The following is a 22,348-nucleotide window of genomic DNA, read 5'->3' on the forward strand; positions in this document are numbered from 1 at the left end:
AAAACACCTAACTGAAGCACAGCACACAAAATTAATGTTTATTACCTTAAGCTGTGTTTAAATGTCTGCTGTGAAACAGGTCTATACAGTATGTGGCCAGGCTGTGTGGAAAAGCATAAACGCTTTGTACCAGTTTGTAATGTATGTTGGACCTTTGCATTTGAATGTTATGCTGAATAATTTACTTGGAAGATTCAAATAACAGCATTCAAATGTACGTGTGTGTGTGTGTGTGTGTGTGTGTGTAGGGGGGGGGGGTGAACTCACTTGAGGCCCACACAGATGAGTGAGCGGAACTTGACGTCCATCTGGGCGTGAGCCGTGTCGTGACTCATATTCACCGACTGCACCGCCTGAAAGGGCAGACAGAGGGCGCTCAATCACAGGCTACTGACAACACACTACTACTTTGATGGGCCTTGTGTCCCAGACTTGGATAAAAGCTCAGTCAGCATGTCCATATAACTTATTTTTTGCTTTACTGTGGACTTTACAATACAACTCATATTGAGTTGACAGATTAAGTAATCTAAGCTTTTACCAATACTCACTCTGTAGAGTAACTCCTCTGGTGTCAGCACCTTCCCATCTTCATCCAACCTGCAGAAAAAACAGATGGAATCATTCACTATGACAGGGACACGGAGAGCAGAAACAAATGTTCTGCTCTCCTGTGTTCCTGTCACTCATCATTTAATGATGAGTGAGTATTTGCCTGAAGCCTGAGTTAAACTTAGCAGAGGATGGGTGTCATTGCGTGCTTAAAGTAGCCAATCTACAAGCTCACAACGCGTCGCAGCGTGATGCGTTATGAGCTTGTAGATCTGTTATTTTTTGAGGGCGACAAGGCGTGCAACCAAGTGTAAAACCAGATTGAGTGTATGCGAGTCAGAGCGGGTGTGAGGTTACCTGTAGGTTTTACACAGCACCAGTCTGGAGTACACAGAGTTGAAGTCTTTCTCCACCTCCCTGCTGGCCGCCTGAGAGAAGACCAGAAAGCACAACGCACGTTGACTGAGAGGAGAACCTAAATGATTCTTCTTTATTGGAAGGAGTACAATGTTACTAACATGTGTTAACAATGCCACTCATCTTCCATATGGTAGCCTTGTGCATGGGACATACATTTCTAGGGTGCTGATTGATGAGTATAATATTATGTACCGGTATGTAATGAAATGGGATAGTATAACACTTATGTTTGTTAGCATAATGTTGCTCGCTATGCTATTACACATGCAGTAGGGTGACAACTAGCTAACATTGAATATATTTTCACACAGTTGCATCATGATAATGTGTGTAGCTTGCAGCAAAATGATTATAACCCAATTAGCACATTAAAAGGTAGAGTAAGTAGTTTTCTTTTAGTTAAAATAAGTGTTAAATAGCTCTATATTCTGATAGTAATCATTGAGTGTGTCTCTCCAGCTCTAGTAAACAGAAAATGCATTTTCAGCCCAGGATACCAATTTAATCAAGATAGAGAACTCCTGATTGCATGCTGAAATTGGCAACCCACTTGAAATGTATGTTGTTTATTAAAGAGGTGGAGAGACTGAGAGACCCCTGTAGCAATGATTACTATCTGAATTCTGAATATAGATCTTTAACATAAACAAAACAAATACAAAACTTTTAGTTTAAACCCAAAAAATATCACTTACCCTACCTTTAATGATTTGCTTAAACTTTCATTGAGGTGCCATCCTAAAGGTTTTCTGTGATTGTATTGACCAGGTTCTTCGCCCAGGGTGCCATACAAGCTAGAACAGTGGTTTCCAAACTCTTTAGCTCAAGACCCAAAACAGAAAGTTGACGTTTGTCCTGGACCCAAACTAGTGAAAATAGCAGCTATTTTCACTACTTCTTAAATATTTGTTTTCGAATTCATGGGATTTCTTAAGATTTTTGGTATTTATTTATGAAATTATTTTGAAAAATAATAAAACTAAATCTAGGAAATGAAAACAATATTTACTCGCGACCCATAAAAATTGGTCTGCGACCCAAACATGCGAAACAGTGAGCTAGAACCTGCCCTTGTGGAATGGGGGCCATCCATTTGTCTTACCTCCTCTATGAAGAGCCAGGGGTGGCAGGGCCCCCCCAGGATGGATGGCTTCTTGAGGCCGTGCAGGAAGATGGCCTTGAGGGCAGGACAAAGGGTTCCTCTGGCCAGGTCATTAACTGCCTCCGTCACAGAGTCATCACCTGCCAACGAGTACTGGAAACAAAGTGGACCAATCAATAATTGTAACTAAATGGACGCCGGAGATACAGACCTGTAAGCTTCCATTTGGTTCCAATCAATCATCAAATACAATACCCAGGGCTTCATCAACACATGGGCCAAACTGCCAAGATTGAACGTTCCTGTGCTTTATTCTCCCCCCCACCCACTTCAAGCACTGTCCAAAAATATCACATACCTCTTTGCTCCTTTCATCAAGGATCTCCACAAACTTGGCTGGAAACCAACCTGTGGTCACACAAGAAGAGACACACACACACACACACACACACACACACAATGAGCTGTGTGAATTTATATCAGTACTCAAAGTCAGTTCAGGGACCCTCTGGGATCCTTGAGGTAGTTCCAAATGGACCCTTACAGATCTGTAACTCTGAGAGTGTACAAATGGAACAAAATGGACCGGTTTGTACACTCTCAGAGTTATGGGGTCCCTCAAATAAAATAAAAGGTTTGAGAACCACTGGTATAGTGGCATGTGTGTTTTATGTGTGTGTTCATTGGGACAATTGTTACCTCTAAGGCCATTGAGCTCTCCCACCCAGCAGTGTTCATCCTTCTGTGAGATGAGCTGAAATGGAACACAACAAAGAGATTTAAGATTTTGAGTTAAAGGAGGGTGTGTGTGTGTGTGTGTGTGTGTGTGTGTGTGTGTGTGTGTGTGTGCGCGTGTCAACGCTAGTCCCTTTTGAATGAGTTGTCACTCACGGTGATGATGTCATTCTTCCTGAAGCCCAGCTCGTCGTCGTCATGACGTTCAAAGTCCAGCAGGGCCTTGGCCCGTCGCCGTCGGTTACGTGACACCACCAGGAAGTTCTCGTGGTCCCGCTGGTGGCTCTCCATGGAGTAGTCAGGAGTCACAGGACCCTGTGACAGAGAGAGAGTCCAAAGTCCATTGATCATTAATAAAGACTGAATGGACAATGCAATAATAATAATAATAATAATAATAATAATAATACATACAATTTAGATAGCACTTTTCTGAGTACTCAAAGTCGCTTGACAAAACAAAAAAATAATTAGGAAAAGCTAATAAATGTAACAGAATAGAAAGTCTAACTAAGGTTGAAGCCACTAGACCAATATTCTTAACACATTGGGTGCCAAAACCCTAAATCTATGGTTTTGCAAAAAGTGGCGTTGAGTGCCAACCGTAAAATAAAACGTAGATATACGTGAAGTGGTCTTTTTGTGGTTTAATAAACGATCGCACTGTTTTCTGTAAATTGCGTCACTTCACTTTCCACTCACCCGGATGCACAAATAGCAGGTTCCGTTTCCGGTTTTCGGTTTTAGCTTGAATTATTTTATTTTTGTTAGGCAAAATAGGGCAAAACAGGGTTTTTCACACGGTATAAAAAACGAACGGAGAGCTCCGGTTATATTTTCTTTACTCTGGACGACGAACAGTTATCGTCGTTGTGTTTACCAACGATCTGAAACCCGATCATAAGCTAAGCTAAGATGGCCTGCGGAAGGGGAGCGGAAATACGACTACAGCCACCGGATATGACGTTTGCAGCGTGTTTGGGAGGGGCAGAGAAAGAGAATGGAGACGGAGAGAAAAAACGTAACTCTTTGAGTGCAGGTCGATCTGTCGTGTGTGTTTATAAACACAGCCAGACAAACAATTATAATGGATATAACAATTCTGTGACTGGTTGAAAAGGTTATAAAACACGAAAATCGCTGGCACTGGGTGAGTATATTATGAATATACATACATAATATAATGTATATACTTATGCACCGAATGTGTTAACAGACTGAAACTAGCATATATTGCGAGACCAACTATTTGGTAAATGATAACCCAAGTGACAGTGACGTTAGAGGAAAGTGTGATTTATAATGTATAGAATAGATTTAGTTAGATTAGATAGACAGATTATTTTAGATTAGATAGATTTATTTAGATTTTATTATCTCTAGCTAAAGATCCAGGTTAGCTACTGTAGCAAGCCAACTAACTCTTTCTCTGAATCTATATGATGGGAATTATGGCTATATTAGATAATAAGGCTAGATATTCTAGATTTAAAATGGTATAGCTTGTTTAGAGCTGCAATCTGTAACTTGTCATGTCCTGGGATTCAGGGATACAGACTGGTCAAAATAACATTTTATTTACAAAGAAAAGTTGCATGAAGATTGAATGGTGTTAAAAATCTATAGTAATTAATTATTACCCTGCTGTACACCTCTCACTTATACACACACATTTAAACATGGGAGATATCCATTCTGACCACAGTGATCTTCTACAGCTGGCCAGTGAGCAGTTCCACTGGGGCTAATATGTGGGGTTTATAATGCCTTACTGTACATAAGGCCTTTCCCAACTGGTCCAGGGATTCAAACCGGCGAAGGTTCTAGTCATAAACCCATGATCACACAGGGGGTTAACTACACATACATCAGAGCGGCTAAACTGCAGGATCGACGCACTCTAATGAATTCATACATATACTGTAACAAACAGCTGAGGGAGGCTGTGTGGGGCTCGATCGTGCCATTATATATAGTCAACTCCATTCCACCTTGCACTCTGCCGCATTAGAATGACTCACTGATTGCTTCCAACTCCTAGGAGACGGAGCATAAACTCCAAGCCGTAAAAAAAAAGAAGCCTGTAGGGCTGTAGATGTAACTCAGCTATCTGCTCGGCAGCTGAATGATGGTGTGTGTGAGCAGTGCAGAGGCAATACAGAGGCAACATCTGCTTTTGATACCCCCCGCAGTCAGTTTTTATCGCTGGTGGCAATACGTTTTATCCCTGCTTTTGGTCACACTGAATTAAATAGATGCACTCTCATTTGGGAAGTGCATACTGTCTGATATGTTTGATAATACCACAATAAATACCAAAAAAATAATAAATTAACGTGGATGTCCCCATTTTGGGCAAAAAAAATAAACAAAAAACTAAATATGAATGAAAATAGCAGATCTTAAAGCTCACAGCACATTGTGATGTAATGCCTTTTTGTTGAATTATTACAGTATATAGGGCTTAAATGGTTAAGAAGCTTGCGCCGTGCGGCCATGGACTCACAGTGTTGCAGTGGCGTGGGTCCAGGCAGTTGAAGTGCTCGGCGGTGCTTCCGATGGCCTCCCGGAGGGCGGCCACCAGCTCCGTCTGTTTGATGTTCTTGGACTTGAGGGCCTCGGCCTCGTCTTCGCCCCACAGCAGGGAGCTGAGGGTGGACTTCCTTCGCAGGGACTGTCTCCGGACCACCTGTGTACGTGACGCATGTTTTCATCGAAAACGTTTCATAAATAATTTGTCATGTGTGGTTCTTTTATGCTTACTTTTTCTACCCCCAGGGCAAATGCATTTACAAAACATTATGCACAATGGCAACCTGGAATATAGAATATGTCCTTGAACAAGAACACAAAGAAGATTTTTTTATAATGAGGAAATAAGAGAAAATGATGGCTGGACTTTAAGGACAAAATGACCATCTACATGCATGTACAGTATGCATATTTTAACCACATAACTTGGTGAAACGGACCTGAGTTGGCTCTTTACTTGGTCTGCTCTTCCTTCTACACCAAATCTCTTCACAGCAGAAATAGCAGATCTTGACTTTAATCCACTCAATCCGGAAACGCAACTGTGTCATTTTAGATTTCTTTGGACATTAAAAAATAGCGGATATACAAGCTTATAGCGTGGCTATGAGCTTGTAGATCTATTTTTGAAAAATCGTGAAAACGTGTGCAAATCTTTGAATCTATATTTTTTTAAGCGAACATTTGTAACTCCAATCTTTGCTTCTGGGGGTCCATGGAACAAAATATTTGGATGCATTTTTTACATTTTATATTTTCTTCAATAAACTAGAATTCTTTTTTAGAATCGGCCTCAGGTCTTATTGGGTTAAGCTCACAATGCGTTGCAACGAGAATAGTTCCTGTTGACAACAGTGGCTGACCTTGTTGAGGTTGGTGTTGATGGTCCCGTTGTTTCCGTTGCCGAGCTGCGCCTGCTCGTTGAGGATGTAGGCCTGGTGCTTGTGGCGGTGAGCCTCCAGGGTTTCCTGGGACAGCGACCCCGCAAGCCTCATGGCCTCGCCCAGCACCGCAGGCCCGTCTCTCAGCTGGCTGGGCAGGTCCGACAGCGTGTTGAAGATGGACGCCGAGTTCTCTGATGCTACCAGCTCTTCCTCCTGAGTGGAGGCAGGGGGGGAGGGTTAGGACTGTCACAATTACTAATTTAAGTTGACGATTAATTGTCACACAAATAATTAAGATTAACGTTTTAATTGTGTGTTTGGCGTTGAACATTGGAACATGTGAAGAAAAAAAATTATCAATTTGCCTTTTAGGCTTCCTAATAAAAAATTGCTCAGGGCAAATATGACAAATAACTTAAAAATATACTAAGAAATTATTGACATTTAATAATTTTATAATTCTTTTTATATTTGAAACATTTTCAACATGGAAACGATTATGCAAAAATAATTGCGATTATCTAAAATAATTGCGATTCGATGATTATGTAATAAGACAGGCCTAGGGAGGGTCATTACTTATATATTCATAGACGGTCATTATGTTATATTGTATACATGTTGAAATAATGTTATATAGTATTATTATAAAGCTTTGTAGCCTCTCTAGGGAAATATCCTAGGCTGTTTCATCTACTCGTGAGCAGTTCCAAACTGTATTACTGTATTCTTGCGAAAACAACAATTAAATGTTAAATGCAGAGTTTACATTTGTAGCAGTGAGGTCCAACGTGAAAGAATGAGCAAAAACAGGTGCACAAAGATGCAGAGCGGGAAACACAGTGACAGCATGGTTACCGGTCATATTTATTTTTTCTTATTACTTCTAGGTATATTTGACTTGATAACCCAAGAGCAGACCAATTAGTGCAAGCCAAAGCACTGGTTCTCCAAGTGGGGTCCGGGGACCCCCAAAGGGACCATAGCCCTATTTAATTATTTTGCCAGTAACTGCTTTGAGTGTGAAAACCACAAACCTTTATTTCTTGTTCTCTCTCTCTCTCTCTCCGAACGACATAAATCTATTATCTTTACACCTCAAAATGATTCAGGGCTTTTTCACACAAATTATTTCTAATTACAGACTGAAGATCTGCATGGTATTAACCCATTGAGACCTGAGGCGATTCTTTAAAAAAAAACAAAATCATACGTTTTTGGAAAAGATTTTTCAAAAATAGCAGATATACAAGCTCATAGCGCGGCACTCGTGCCGCGCTATGAGCTTGTATATCTGCTATTTTTGAATAGCCAAAGACATCCAAAGTGACACAGATGCGTTCCAGGTATCAATGGGTTAAAATGCATAGGGGATGTGGCAGTTTGCTGAAAAACAGAGGTAACAATCAAATGACATTGATCGACGGTGAAAATGATATTACCCGAGGTCCCCCGGTAATACTATCCTGTAAGGATTTTGTGGGAGTAAATAGAGAACAGTACATAATGGAAGCTGTAAATTGATGATCAAGCAGAGTGACAGCGAGCGAACACAGCAGTTTCCTGTCTGCTAGTTGAGAGCTTAGTGGTTAATGTAGGATTTGTAGTGCACTTCAAGGACTTTTGTTTTATTTCACAGTCCAGTTGACCTGTTAAGGGCTACAAGCTTGTTGTGGAGGGCGGCCATAGTGGAATGGGTAGAAAGGCGGTCATAGCTGAATGGGTAGAGAGGCAATCTGAGAAACGGGAGCTGTCCCCATAGCACTCACTAGTCCTAATGGGTAAGAGGACACATTTGTGTGCAAATGTAAAGTGACAAAAAAACATTTGAGTGGGGTCCATATTATTATTATTAGTTTTCCAGACAGTAATCAGAGCCTCTGGACTGTTGGGTTATGGCCTGTCAACAATCGAGGAAGTGTGTGGCGGTGTTAGCACACCTTGATCTTGAGCATGCCCAGCGTGACCTGGAAGAGCACCAGGGAGCCCTGGTAGAACAGCAGGTCCCAGATCCTTAACAGCAGACGGATGTCCACCACACTGGCAAATGATGTCAGGAACCAATGCAGGGTGATCAGTGACAGTTCTGTGGAAGCATATGAGAGAGAGAGAGAGAGAGAGTTAAGTAGGGAGACGTGAGTGGAATATAGCAAGCTGTGATCTCCTGAAAAGCCAGGCTGAGTAAATATCCTTTACCCTCATTTCACCTCAAGCTCATCTCTCTGCGGTCGGTCTGTATGCCAGTAATCAGTCCCCAATACACATCTAAAGGTTTAACCAGTGGTATCCCAATCATGTACCGGGGGTTGAGCATATGTAGGCTTTTAACTCCAGGCAAACACGCTAAACAGGTGATTACACCAATCCCCCCCTCAGTGGAACTTGATTGGATAATAATGGCCTAAACCAAGACACTTATCATCTAATATAACACACACGTTAGGAGCCCTGGTGTGTGTAACAGAGCTTCTGGTGTGTGCCCTGCCAAGATGAAGCCAATGTCTACTCCCATCATTGGCTGCCCCTTACTTAAAATCTTAAACTCAATCCTAAACTTTAACATTATTACCCTGTCCTGTATGTGTAAAAGCACAAAACTGCCAACATTTTAATAAAATAAAACATGATATTCCTGCAGGACTGTGGCTGGGGACAGACCGGTATTGTGAGATGAGCTTCCTTACTTCCTTCTGACTGCTCAACACCCCACCCCTTACCAATGTCGTGCTCCTGCAGGAGGCGGTCAAGGGCGGGCAGGTACTGCACAATGAGCTGCCGCAGGACCCTCTGGTCTGTCTGCACGCCCAGCAGGGTGGACGAGAAGTAGGCGGGGGGCAGGAGGTCTTCGATCAGCGCGCACATCATCCACATCACATCCTCCTCCTCGAGGAAGAGCAGCAGGCATGACACCACCTGACAGACAGAGAGAGAGAGGTATAAACTGAGCGATATAAAACAGATTTACAGTATGTATTCAAAATACATATTTTTTGCATCGCCTAGAAACAGAGCATGCACTGGGTACTATGTTGTGTTCTCTGCACAACAGAATGATAGGATGCCGTTTGAAAATACGTGACAAGGCCCATTAAGATTGTGTGTGGTCAGTCCTCACCATGCCAGTGCCCTGACAGTAGCCTATGTCTGGATAGAGCCACGCCAGGCCTCTGAGAACCCGCCTCAACCTGGGCACGCCCACACTGGTCATGCTGCAGAAACATGCATTGGACGGCATTGTCCGCAACAGGTCCTTCTCTATCTGAGGAGGGAACGACGATAGAGAGGGAAAGAACAAACCAACAAAAACAACATCAGATAGTTGAAAACTGCAGGCACCAACTATAGGAAAGGGAGAGATATAATACACAGAAAGAAACAGAGGAAGAATACGAAAAAAGGAGAACTCCTAATAATCACTGGGGCCGTCTACTGAGCTCAGTTGTTTTTGTGTTTTGCATAGATTCAAAAATGACACATGACAATGTAATGTCAAATCGGGTCAATACCGTTATATCCATAAGAGGGTGCTTCCAGCTGATTGCTGATTGAAGTGGGAAGCCAATCAGAAACATGGTGTAACCCAGGTTGACCACATGTCCAAACGTCACTTACATTCTGCAATAAGTTATAGTTGTCCTCCTGTCGAAACTCTATAATGCTAATGGTGTTTTGTTTGGCCAGTGTTGATTTGTTAGGCCGTTATATGGAATGTGTTTTGACTTGTTTAGACAGACAGGAGTCACAGAAATGTATCAAAGCACGCGTTGCTTTGGTCAATAATGATTTGCCATTTTAAACAAAATATAAAATATGTTTTCACTATTAATCGTTTAGGTTTTTTTTACTATTTGACTGCTCTAGCAATATTGCGTGCCTATGCCTTAATGTCAGCTCCTTGATATTGCAGATTTAATTTCCAGAGTGTTTCCAATGCCATTTCAATTAATTGTGGCTTAAAGAGATTTGGGCTTGTATTACTAATATGATATGTGCAGGTTAGCTCTTTATCTCTTTCCAGCAGACATTTTTGTTTCATTACTACCATCTACCTCTCTTTGTGTGAGGAAATTATTGACTAGATATTATTACTGGGCTTAGGCTGCAGCCGACATTTAACCGCTTGGACCCCAGCATTCATATTCTGGGGGAACATTAGCCAAAACTAGCCGATGTACAAGGCAAGCTTGTAGATAGTCTATGTTTGGTGAAGACATTTGGTGTAGAGAGAAAAAAGCTGTCCAAGTACAGTTGCAACTCAGGTCTGTTTTTACCAAAAGTAGAGGGTTTAAGTAGTTAACTGTGGATTGAGGATTATGGAATCCATGTGGCTCATAGAGCCTCGCAAACGTCAAGGTGACCTTGTAAATTTGGAGGTCTGGCAAATCAGCTCCTATCGGCCTAATGAATACCACTAATTAATGTTAGCCCTGATAAAAATTCCTTCCAACACATAAGTTCCTTATGTAGATAAATTGCAATAGAGCTCAACAGTGAGTTGCCTGAAGTGAAAATCCCTTTCATATTCTGTTTAAGAGGATTATTAGGCATAATGTTGTAACCATCCAATGTACACTTACCTAAGAGATTGTGAAATCATGGTATATACAACTTAGAAGCCACAAGTCTGTATGAGATCAACCAAGTTTTAAGTCATGAAGACGTACTACACTACCCACAATCCCAAGTGCAACAGCGAAGTCTCCGATTGGTACTGCAACCACGAATGTCAAAGTCAGCGTGTGAGTTTGTGTGTGAGTGAGACCTGTTTGGCTGTTGTGGTGTCATCGTTGGAGCTGTTCTTGATGATCTCTCTGTAAGAAATCTCAGAGGTTCTTTTCTTCTGCAGAGCCCCAGACAGTCGCATCCATAACTAGCAGGGAGAACAATTGGGGTCCAAGCAAAGATGTAAAAGTTAAACAGTTTCATATGGTGGTGAGGACAGGTCAATCCAGAGATGTTAAAAAATGAGTCTGCGTTCTCTGTGTCAAAATACAAAAGGGCCTTGCCCTACTAAGCAAGCAGCTCTTATCCTGCTGTGTCTGAATGAACCCACCTGCGGCCTCATGCTGTGCGGTATGCCACCGAGCACCAGCGAGCGCAGGCGGTCAGAGCGTGGCAGGACAGGGGCGATGAGCTCCCAGGTGAGGTCGCCCACTGCGTGGTTGTGGGTGAACTCCAGGTGGGCCTGCCAGCGCAGACGCTGCTGGGGGTCCTCGCGCTGCGGCGATCCATCGGCGCCCAGCCATCCCCTATGCACATCACCATCTGACACGCACATGGAAAGGAGAAACATTCAGTATAATGTGTATGTATTTTTTATATACGATTTCAAGCATATACTGACATAACCTAAGTAAGTAAGATATACATGTATGTGTGTGGGGGGCGGAGGGTAACCATAGAGTATAATCACTCAAGAGACCCACAAAGGAGATAAACATATTTTTGCTGTCTCGACATGACACCATAAATGTACCCAGCTGAGCTAAGCTTTGAAACTGATGGATGTGGAAAGGCGGAATTTTTAAGCAATGACAAATCAAAGATTTCGTGTTAGCAAAAGATTGGCAAAAGGATCATCTTGCCTGAGTGAATAAGATAAACAGTTGAGTATACAGTAAAAAGCTGTATTTACGTATGTCGTCATAAATCTTAAATAGCACATATAAAAGCCACTGATCAGCTGTCAGACAATTACCCAAGCTTATAAAATCAACTCTCTAAATCGGTGGTTCTCAACCATTTCTGGATCAGAGCCCACTTGAAAACCTTGAAAGTGTTTGCGGCCCACGCATCTGACCACTTAACTTAAGTGGTCAGATGGGTGCATTTTCAGAGCATGTTTATTTTAATGATAAATCATCGATTGCGTTCCAGCTTGGATCAATGGAACCAAAGTAGTATACTTTATGTTCCTATTTATCGTTATCACAATGAAAACACATGTGTCAAGGTTTTAAAGAAAAAATGCTATGAAATTTTTTTACACTGTTTTTTTTATATGAATATTATATTATCCTCACAGGTTGAGAATCACTGCTCTAAATCACTGTCACACTGCGAACAGGCGGTAGGTAGTGTATCATCGCTGCCCTTGTTGAACACAGAAGATGTCTATCAGCAAGAGTCATCTTGAGAAATGGCTCAATTGAATCTCAGCCATGGGACTCCGGGTCGCATGTAACACATTATTCACACATGCCAAAAGGTACCGTGTTGATGTACCCCATAACGTGAAAGATAATATTAGCCATGGCGGGAAATTGAGTGAAAGCATTGTGTTTTTGTGTGTGCTTTACCTTCAATGTCCATTTTGAAGCCAAATTCGTCATAATGGAATTGTGGTTCCTCCTCGGGATCCTTCTGTAGCACAAAAAATATATACCACTTTCAAAAAGTCCTATCTGGCCAAATACTGCGATGTTGCATGAGAAAAGCCCTGCTGAAAATATCCATGGCAGCTCTTGAGAGCCACCAGTTACCATGCACAAGATCTAAATCATACTGTGACAACTGAAGACATACTGTAGCAAAGCTCAGGGAGAAACTATGAAATGTTGTGATGTTTAGTCATGTACCGTATAAACAACATAAAGCAGAAATGGCAGTTTAAAGCCAAAGCATCAAAACCGATTGTCCACAGCAGTGAGGGATGAGAATCGGTTACATAATTCCATCTTATCATGGCCTTTTGACTTCTAGGTAAGAATTATTGCACAAAGTAGACAGGAAAACCTTCAGTTGCAACACATAAAATAGCACACACAAAAAAGACCATTTGGCTGGAGCCTGAGGAAGTCACTCAAATGCAGCAGTTGATTAGCGTGTAAATAAAATAAAACTAGAAAAATGTGCTCCTAGGAGCACAGGTCTCTGCCAGGCCAGATAGTAGAAGTTAATCTTAGCCAATCAGGATGGAATAATATGAAGAATCGGACAGATCCGTCTTGATCACATGACTATAGACATAATGTGTACCGATTCGCGTGATGTTTGGACAAAACCTATTATATATCAAAGTAATATCATTTATAAAAAAAAATAAACAGCCTCCTGGTGGCGCTGTAATAGGCCAATGTGAAAAATGTGGGGCAGAGGTTCTGCTCTGGCCTCCAGAGAGTGTGCACGCACAGTTTCACGCTGACCGGTTCCAACGGAGCTGGAGATTAGCTGTACACAGACGGACGGATAGACAGGGACCAAAACGTAGTCTTGGCCACGCCTTCGGGCTGGCGGAGACAATTAAAGTTAAATCGTGTAGATTAGTGTGTAATGGCCCACCCACACCATGCACTATAACTATAAAGATATAATCAAAACATTTAATAAATAAATAAAATAAAATCATTTTAACTCAAGTGTATGGCAGAGTCCACACCACAACAATAACAACAATGGTGAATGATATAGTTATAATGCTTGGTGTGAACGGCCACACCAAGCACAACACAAAAGAAATCCCAGCCTCACCTGGTGGTACTTGGCCAAGATGTCCTGGGGCCACATGCTGGGGGTGAGGGCTGAGAAGGGGCCCCCAGGGGCCGGAGTGTAGCTACCTGGAGGAGCAAAAGCCAATGAGACTTGAGAGGTACCGTATACACAGAAGTGATACACACACACACACACACACAGAGAGGTCATACCGTATGTCATATTGTTTGCAAATTCTCTTAATAAAAGGTGGATTTTCACAGAGCAAAGCAGTTGTAAAGGTAGAAGAGGCGAAAGAGAGCTGATGACTGTGCTAGAAATTAAGCATACAACCATTTTTACTTCTGATTTACTAGGAACAATTGGAGAAAAACTTATCATGTGGATCTCGGGATCCACATGGGAATGGCGTGGCTCCAATTTGAAACTCCAGCCTGTGACATCAGTCATCAGATAGGCCATGACTCCAGATTTGGCCGCGGTTTCAGCCTAATCAGCGCTCAATTGACATCCATTACACATTTTAAGTTAAATATTTCAATAAGTATAAAACTGGTAAAGAAAAACAGTCAGCAACAGAATGCCAGCACTCACGTTAGTGTGCATTCAGGTACTTTTATTCATATAAAGGCAGGGGAAACCACAAATGCGTTTGGGCCAAAGCCTGCAAACGCCAAAGCCTTCCTCAGCGTGATAATCATCATGTTTATCGCTCTGAGGAAGGCTTCGGCTGAAACGCGTTTGTTTTTTACCTGTCGTGCCTTATCTGAATAAAAGCACCTGAAGGACACTTCCGTGAATGCTGGCATTCTTTTGCTGATATCGAACTCTTCGGAGACATGCACTCTGTAAAAAGTTGATTATTTGTGACAGAGTTGTGCTTACTTGCATTCTTTCTAGTTCGATTGACTTCTACTTCTATGGCCAACTGGCAGTGTGCACAAGAAATTTGTCCAACGGTTTGTGTTTGTGAGATTAACTCACAGCACACAGACTGACCCTCTTATTGTAATAGACGGCTCGGCTAGACTCTTACCTGACATGCTGTTGGGAGGCAGAGGGAACGGCGGCTGTACAGAGAGAGTGTGGCCGCCCTGGAGTAAGGAGGTCAACAGATAGGAGCCGCTCTGTATAGAGACAGAAAAGAGTGGACGAGAGGGAAATACACAGATGAGTGCTGGTTTGACAGCTACTGGCATAACCTAGCTAGGTTGACGATGTCCAAGTTGACACATTGAAAGACTTTCTTTCCTGCTCGACGGGTTGATTGCATGTTTTGATAACATGCATCCATTCAGCAAATATAAGTATCCCTCACCCAATGATGGAATACCCCGAAAATAAATTGAAAACACAAAAGTAAACAAAAGACCAACACTCCACTAGAACTGCGTTTCTGGAGATAAGACATGGTAGCTATGTTCCCTACAGAGTTGAACTCGGGACAAGAGGAAACACACAAAGACAGAGAAATAACTGTACAGATAATGAGGGGAGTCTGCTTCACTTAACGTTGCTGCACGTTTGCGTGCGCGTCTCTGAATGTATATCAAAATTGCATTTTTTAAATGTCTTATAAAATAGAAACTAACATCACTAGAAAGAAAATTTTAATTAGACTTGTAACAGAAAAATGTAATTGACGAGTAAACAGAATAATTTAATTAGACGAGTAAACAGATAGGAACTAAGGAGGAAAGTATTATTCTGGAAAACAAATTTCTTTCAGTTTCATTAGGCTGCATTCTTATTTCTACTGAATGCCCCATTTTCTTGTTTGTTCAGTTTCCCTGATTAGATCACAGATCTAGGCTAAACTAATAAAGGAGTTAGTATGCCTTTAGGCCTATTTTTACATTGTTTCACATACAGTATACAACAAACCAATTCTTTGTCTTGGCTCTTCCAGGCTTAACTCATGACACGGCTCACGGAAGTAGCATGGGGACATTTGTGGGGAAAGTCCAAATATATTACCCATAGTAATATGCAATGAGTGACAGAAGCTTAAAACCCAAAACTCCATCCTGATCTGTGTATTTTTCCAATTGCAGAACACCTCCAAAGATCCCTTGAATTTACTAACAGCCTAAGCCTTTTGAAAAGGCTCACTTCAGACTGTGTAATTAAAGCTAGTAGTACTTCTCACCAGTATTCAATTGGCAGGAAGCACATTCGGTGTCTTGCCTGACGAGTGGAAGTGAATAACAGGTTCCTTGTTGAGGAAAGAACTTAGGGCAACAATTCTTGGGTAGTCTTAGACTTAGAGGTTGGACAAACACACTCATGGATGTTTATCTAATCAAAAAGTTTACATCTAGGCCACTTCCCAACACAGAAATAAACCTGTTTACCACAGCTTCAGCGTGAGTTGGTTTGTTTTAGAGTTTAAAGTGGCACTAGTATGTAATCTTTTTTAATGAATAAAATGTAGTTTTGTCCAATCTGTATGGTAGAGTATGTTAATACAATATAACTTATACAATTGGGGTGGTTGTATTTTGTCTCCTATTTTGTCTTCTATTAAGACATTTAGATTGTGTCAAAGGTCATGTCTGACTCACGGTCACCTAGACACAGGATGTGACATGAATTTTGACCTGAAGGTCAAGATTCAACGTATCCCCTGAGCAAGCAGGCAGGCTCTATTGGCTCAAAAGTACAAAATGTCAACACGTGAGCAGGAAACCGGGTTCAAATCCGGGGTAGAAGAGGAAAATTACATCGTGCAGCTTTAATTACATCCATCATAGAGTGTGTACTCCTCATCTTTAAATGTTGTCCAAGCCAGTCGCTTTGGGGAAATCTCAGAGAAATCTGAGAAGTGATCCTACTTTACATGCCAGCAATGCATTTACAAGGTGTCTGCCAGGGCAACATGATGATACATGCATAGTAATGAAGAGAGAAGGCAGTGGGAAAAGGGACACAGACACATGCGTCACCGAGTGTGAATATACAGTAAAGGACAATGGACATGCAGATACATGGAACACTGTAGGCTACACGTTATGCACTGACTGGAGGGTCAACAAAGTGCATGATACGAGGGGTGAAAATTCAGACAAGCTAGCTTCCTTTGCTAACAAAACTAGACTTGAGGTCCAGAACATTTTCTTATCAGGGCTGAAATGTGAACAGGGTGGTCACTGGTCAGGTCAATGATGCTCAATGTGCAGGTACAATTCACAAAACCACCACCATTCGTTATCCCAGTGACAAATATAAAATAATTTGACTGCATACAATTTTGTTGAATAGATACGCTTATGGTCAATGGTTTAGAGCAGAAATAAACATTTCCAGATTTGGAAAAATCAAGTGAGCTGGCTAGTCGCTACTTGAATTCATGGTGGCCAAGGACATGAAATGTCACTTTTGAATTGCCTATGTTGTCAGCTATAAGCACACACACAGGTCTACATTTCTAAAATATAAAGTCCGCCCCCACACACACACACACTACTAACAAATGTATTAAAGAAAGGAGTGGACACAAATAACTTACAACCTTAAGCTTATGTTTTATTCTCATGTTGGTGCATGCCATTCCATATAGAGTACATGCAACAATACAGTGCAAAGACCTGCTACGTTGCTGCCAAATGGCCCTGTGGTGATGTAACACTAAATACAGGTTAGTGCTCATAGAGTTAGACAATAATATATTATTTATATTACAGCTTGCCTGAAATAGTCTTGTGTACTAGCAAGCATTTTAGTCACCATTATTTCTGTGGCCAAAATGACCATGGAGCCCTACAGTTCAGTCGGTCACCACCGGATGATTGATTTGCAGTGGTGAGGGGGATAATGACGTACTAACACACTCAATGCTGTCTCTGCAGTCTCATAAAACGTACATAGCCATTTACAAGCCTCCTGAACGAATCGTCTTCTGTTATTACTATGACGATAAAAGGTCTAGCTCGAGCTGTCCCCTGGCAACGGTGGCTGGTATTATGCCATTTGTGAATCTCAAGTGAGACAGTATGTTGCATAAGGTGCACTGCTTTGGATGCATGACTTGAGTATTTGTGCAAACTTAGGCTGGGAGGGACACACACAAAATCACTAGTCTGCTGAATAGTGGCCAGTCACTATTACCCAAAATTGTCCACTGATGAAATCACTCACATTTAACATAGCTCTGTTGATGAGACACCAGTAGAAGAAACATAGTTAGAACTAAAATACATTTTTATTTTGGCAGCACATCATTCTGGGTGATTTATCAGTGGCATGCAGAGTTGAAAAACTGTATACGGAAAGTCTGACTGACACATTGGCCAGCTGATTTATTGTATTGGGCTGATTGTTACTTCTTCTTTACTTTTTTTTGCCATATTGGTATCAGTCAAGAACATGTTGCCCAGCAAGTCGAGTTGTACATCCAGCTTGACCGAAACTGTGTTTTAAATTTCCATCCAATGTATACATCTTGGTGCTGTACATTTTAAAAACTGGTTGGTGGTAGAAAAATAACGTAAGATGCTGCTCACTTACAAATGTTACAAATATGAATATATATACTTAATTATTGCACTAATAAGAGGCACGCAAAGCTCTACAGACTTCATATGCTTTTGATTAAATAGCCTAATAGACAAAAACATCTCTGGTACAGCAGTGGAATAAACTGCCCAAAGATATTAAATTGAGTGTTGTAACAGAGTATGTTAAAGCGGCCTTAAAGACATAGCATGTAGCATTATTCAATTAAGTTAGAAATGGTCTATGACCAAGAAAGCATGTTGTGTGCAACATGACAAAACTGACATAACTACTATGTGTATTGTCTTTGCTTGCCGTCTTGTTATTGTTTTGTGTTTATCTTGTGGTTACAGACTAGAGGACCCACAATCGAAATAAGCCCTTGGGCTTTATTGTATTTCCAGCCTTACTTCCTCACTGCGATTCTTAATGTATGCATTGGCTGCAGTGCAGTGTTATATACGTTAGCTTTAAATCATCCAATAAACTCATTCATTCATTTCGATCTCCATGGCAACAATGTCACAGCAAAAGGATTCTCAGACCACCTGACTCCCCCTCCCCTCAACAGAATACAACAGCAGGAGTGCAGCTTTGTCAAGAAAAGCTCACAATACAGCAACAGGGGACATGTTAGCAGGGCATGCTGTGCACTGACTGATAAATAACACACACACAAACATACACAGGCAGCCACAATGGCATTATAATCTTAGCATGCCAAAGCAGCTCGCCAGCAGGCGGACAGCCTCGCCTAGGAGTGATTCATTCCAGCAGCAGGCTTGCGGCATCTCTGAAGAGGAATTTGGGACTTTGAAGAGAGATGGGAAATCAATTTGAGGCTTGGAGGACTTCCAGCCGGCTCACAGCTCTGCCCTAAGTGAAGCCGGTGAGGTGAGCGGGGATTCTGAGGCATAATCAGCCAACAGCGTAATCAGCTGCCAAGGAAGTCAAGATGACAGAAAACCTCCTGAACCCTGATCCAACAAATTATCTTGACATTCTGTCTGGACAACACTGCTGCCATTGGCTGCGCTGTTGTCCAAAAGACGTGGTGAAGACAGCTCTTCACCCAGAAGTACTTTCTCCAAAACAAATTCCCACATGAGGACAAGTCTAGGCAAGAGCATGGGCACCAAGAGGACAGCCAGGATTATCCTCAAACCACAAACACAGTTATACAGTTACGCTACACATACTACAGATAGACAAGCATCTTTAAAAGCAAGACAAGCATCTTTAAAAGCAAGACAACCATCTTTAAAAGCAAGCACAGCAGTCTGACCAGTTCAGTGGCCTTGTGGTTAGAGTGTCCACCCTGAGACTGGGAGGTTGGGGATCCCCGGCCGGGTCATACAAAATAATCTAAAACTGGGACCCAATGCCTGCATGGCACTTGGTCAGCATCAAGGGTTGGATTGGGGTAAGTCCCTGTGACATACTAGCATCATGTCCAGGGGGTGTACTTGTACATCAAGCAACCTCACGCTAAGGACACAGGAGATAGGCTCCTGCCCTATGGACCTCAGGGCTCGCCAAGACTTACTTACAGCAGTCCGACATAGTAGGGGGAAGGAGAAACTGATATCAATGTGTGTATACCAGAGAAATTGACATACCGTATTTTAAAGCAAAGAGCAAATATAATTCACATTAATCTACAACAAACAATAGGGATATATAGTAAGATGAAACAGCTCTAAATGGGGCCACTGTGTCACAAATCCACGAATCAAACACCGCCTGTTGACTTTGTGGCAGACCGTGTGTTTACGATAAGGAAAAGTGCCCACCTCCTTGTTGCATGACCACAAAAGAGGGTTTGGTCCATTGCTCAGGTGAGACTCGGGTGACCCATGTTTGCACATGCTGGCCAACACCCTACTGCCATTAAACAAAGCTCAAGACATCCCAGTGTGTAGGCAGGGAGTGTGGACGTTTATCTGTGTGACATTTCCTTCAGATACCAAAAAAAACACTCAGTCACTATTTATGATAAAATGGGAAGAGTGTTATGGTGTCAAGATTCTCCAGGGTGTCTGTATTCATAAACAAACCACTAATGTGTTTGCTCCCAAACCAATCCCATGCCAGCTGTTCATTCAGATGGCCCTCACTGTGACGTCAACGATGACTCATGTTTTCCTCTTGTGCAGCCACATATCAGAGAAAACTCTGCCATGCAGAACTGAGGGCCTTTCCCTGAATAATGATCAATAGAACACTTTGACTGAGTCTCTCTCTCACACACACACGCGCCACAATCACTTTTACACACAGAGTAATTCACACAGAGACATGTGCTACTGCGGTGAAGAGAAGAATGCCAGCAAATAAGAAAATATTGGGTAACACCGTTAATGCCACAGCTTCCCAAAAATTAAATGTGTGGAACTGCAAGGCAAAGCTTTTCCAATTACTTAAAACTGCCTACATTTGGCTTTCAGTCAGCATTACGCTGCATAGTCTGTACTATGCAACAACAGGTTGGCATCTGTAAGCTGCTCTAAAGTTCCAACTTATGGAAGCAGGAACAGGTGATTAAGCTTTGGCACCTGGGAGCATACAGGGTGTGGTATAATGGCTTGCAAACATTTGCCCTAGAGCACTCAGTGCTCTAGGGCACCATGGTTTCGGAACCATGGTTCCCAAACTTTTAAGCTAAAGAAAATAAGGGGATATTTACCCCCCCAACACACACACACACACACACACACACACACACACACACACACACAGTTCACTTTATGACACTTAGTATATGTGAGATGGATGATGGGCCCCTTTGACAACCTGAAGTAGTTACTTACTGTGAAGCCTATAAGATGTAATGACACGTAAGTGTCATGGCAGGGAAGCCCCAATTATGTATGTGAATGATGACATTTTCTGGCATAATTATGATGCGACTAGAAAAAGAGAACTATTTAATGCATGCCTGTTACAATTCATCCACGTTGTTTGTTTTAATTAATTACAAAGTATAGTATAGTTTATTAATAGTTTATATTATTAGTATTGATATTAATATAATGATAATAGTATAATAATATAATATTAATAGTATATAATAATATATATAATAAGTAAAGCATCGATATCATCACAGTATTGTTGACAACAAAAAAATCAGCTGTTAGCCACAGATGCTAACATCTGCTAGCAACCCTGCATTGAATATTGAATGCATATTAGTGCGATAGCATGATGCTAGCAATACTCACCGTGTCATCATTGTATCTTAACGAGATGTGGTATTTTTGGCTTCTTTACCGATAAATAAAGGTAAATTACAGTTTCCTATCGCATCTTCCCCGTCTCTCTCTCTGATTTGCGTCACGCACCTGCTGCTAGCGACGTGTAGCTTTGTCCACTGTTGCCAGGTTTTGTGAGAGAAATAAGCAACCAGGTCCGATCTACAAGCTCAGAACCCGTCGAGATCATAGGTCGCGATCTATGGTCACGATGCAGATCAGATAGTTTCAAAACCTCTTACAATAGAAATGTGGAATATTTGGAAAAAACATTTGAAGACATTCTTACAACACAAATTCTCCTTGGCACACAACTTTTTCATGAAATTATTTGAGAACTACTGGTTTATTAATAATTAAAACAATTGGAAGCCAGCCTAAATAAGCAACTACACTTTAGAAACAGGCCGAAAACCTACAACCCGCAACTATACCAATTTTGACAAGCAAGAAGCAACTGTACAGAAAAACAAGCACAAAGTGGCTTATAATAAGCTGACATGGCAACGCTGGTTCACGCTCTGTTTTGCGTCATGCACCTGCTAGCGACGTGTAGCTCTGTCGTATCCTTGCGCCCCCGTAGTGTTTTCCTGCCCAGGGGAAGTAGTTCCAGATCCAAGGAAGATCTTTGTCCAGATCCCGGAACTACGTTTCCAGCCAAATATCCTTCCGCAGAGGAGCAGACGAATGACGTGGGCATTACGATGGCATCAGTGTTGCCATGTCCGCTTATTATACGGGACTTTAGGCTTCTTTTTCTATTGATTGATTGATTGATTGAAATTTTTATTAGGCAAAAGAATGTAAAACAACACAGTTACATTTATATTGCTTTTGTCTAAAAGGTCCGGCCAAAAAAGTCCTTGCGGACTTGTTTCCGTTGGGGTCCTTGAATTAATTTCATAGACATATATAGTAGCAACCAAACAGTTCAAAAATCAACT

The 22,348-nt window shown here is 41.7% G+C and overlaps 1 protein-coding gene across 1 annotated transcript in view; it reads right to left on the reverse strand.

Moving 5' to 3' along the window:
• The window catches only part of sgsm3 (small G protein signaling modulator 3), a 26,604-nt gene extending 5,081 nt beyond the window's left edge, over nt 1–21,523 (reverse strand). Inside the window, exons 1-18 of the mRNA XM_080446878.1 lie at nt 21,375–21,523; nt 14,693–14,783; nt 13,696–13,781; nt 12,525–12,588; nt 11,279–11,490; nt 10,988–11,095; nt 9,341–9,484; nt 8,943–9,138; nt 8,166–8,311; nt 6,205–6,438; nt 5,316–5,498; nt 2,966–3,124; nt 2,774–2,828; nt 2,433–2,482; nt 2,075–2,227; nt 910–980; nt 552–600; nt 268–353 (exon numbers count right to left, since the gene is read on the reverse strand). Coding sequence (XP_080303004.1) covers nt 268–353; nt 552–600; nt 910–980; nt 2,075–2,227; nt 2,433–2,482; nt 2,774–2,828; nt 2,966–3,124; nt 5,316–5,498; nt 6,205–6,438; nt 8,166–8,311; nt 8,943–9,138; nt 9,341–9,484; nt 10,988–11,095; nt 11,279–11,490; nt 12,525–12,588; nt 13,696–13,781; nt 14,693–14,699 — 2,003 coding nt within the window. The 5' untranslated portion in view covers nt 14,700–14,783; nt 21,375–21,523. The remainder of the gene's footprint in view (nt 1–267; nt 354–551; nt 601–909; nt 981–2,074; nt 2,228–2,432; nt 2,483–2,773; nt 2,829–2,965; nt 3,125–5,315; nt 5,499–6,204; nt 6,439–8,165; nt 8,312–8,942; nt 9,139–9,340; nt 9,485–10,987; nt 11,096–11,278; nt 11,491–12,524; nt 12,589–13,695; nt 13,782–14,692; nt 14,784–21,374) is intronic.
• Nucleotides 21,524–22,348: the final 825 nt, after the last annotated feature.

This window comes from Gymnoscopelus braueri (assembly GCF_963280865.1).
Source record: "Gymnoscopelus braueri genome assembly, chromosome: 13".
Lineage (NCBI taxonomy): Eukaryota > Metazoa > Chordata > Actinopteri > Myctophiformes > Myctophidae > Gymnoscopelus > Gymnoscopelus braueri.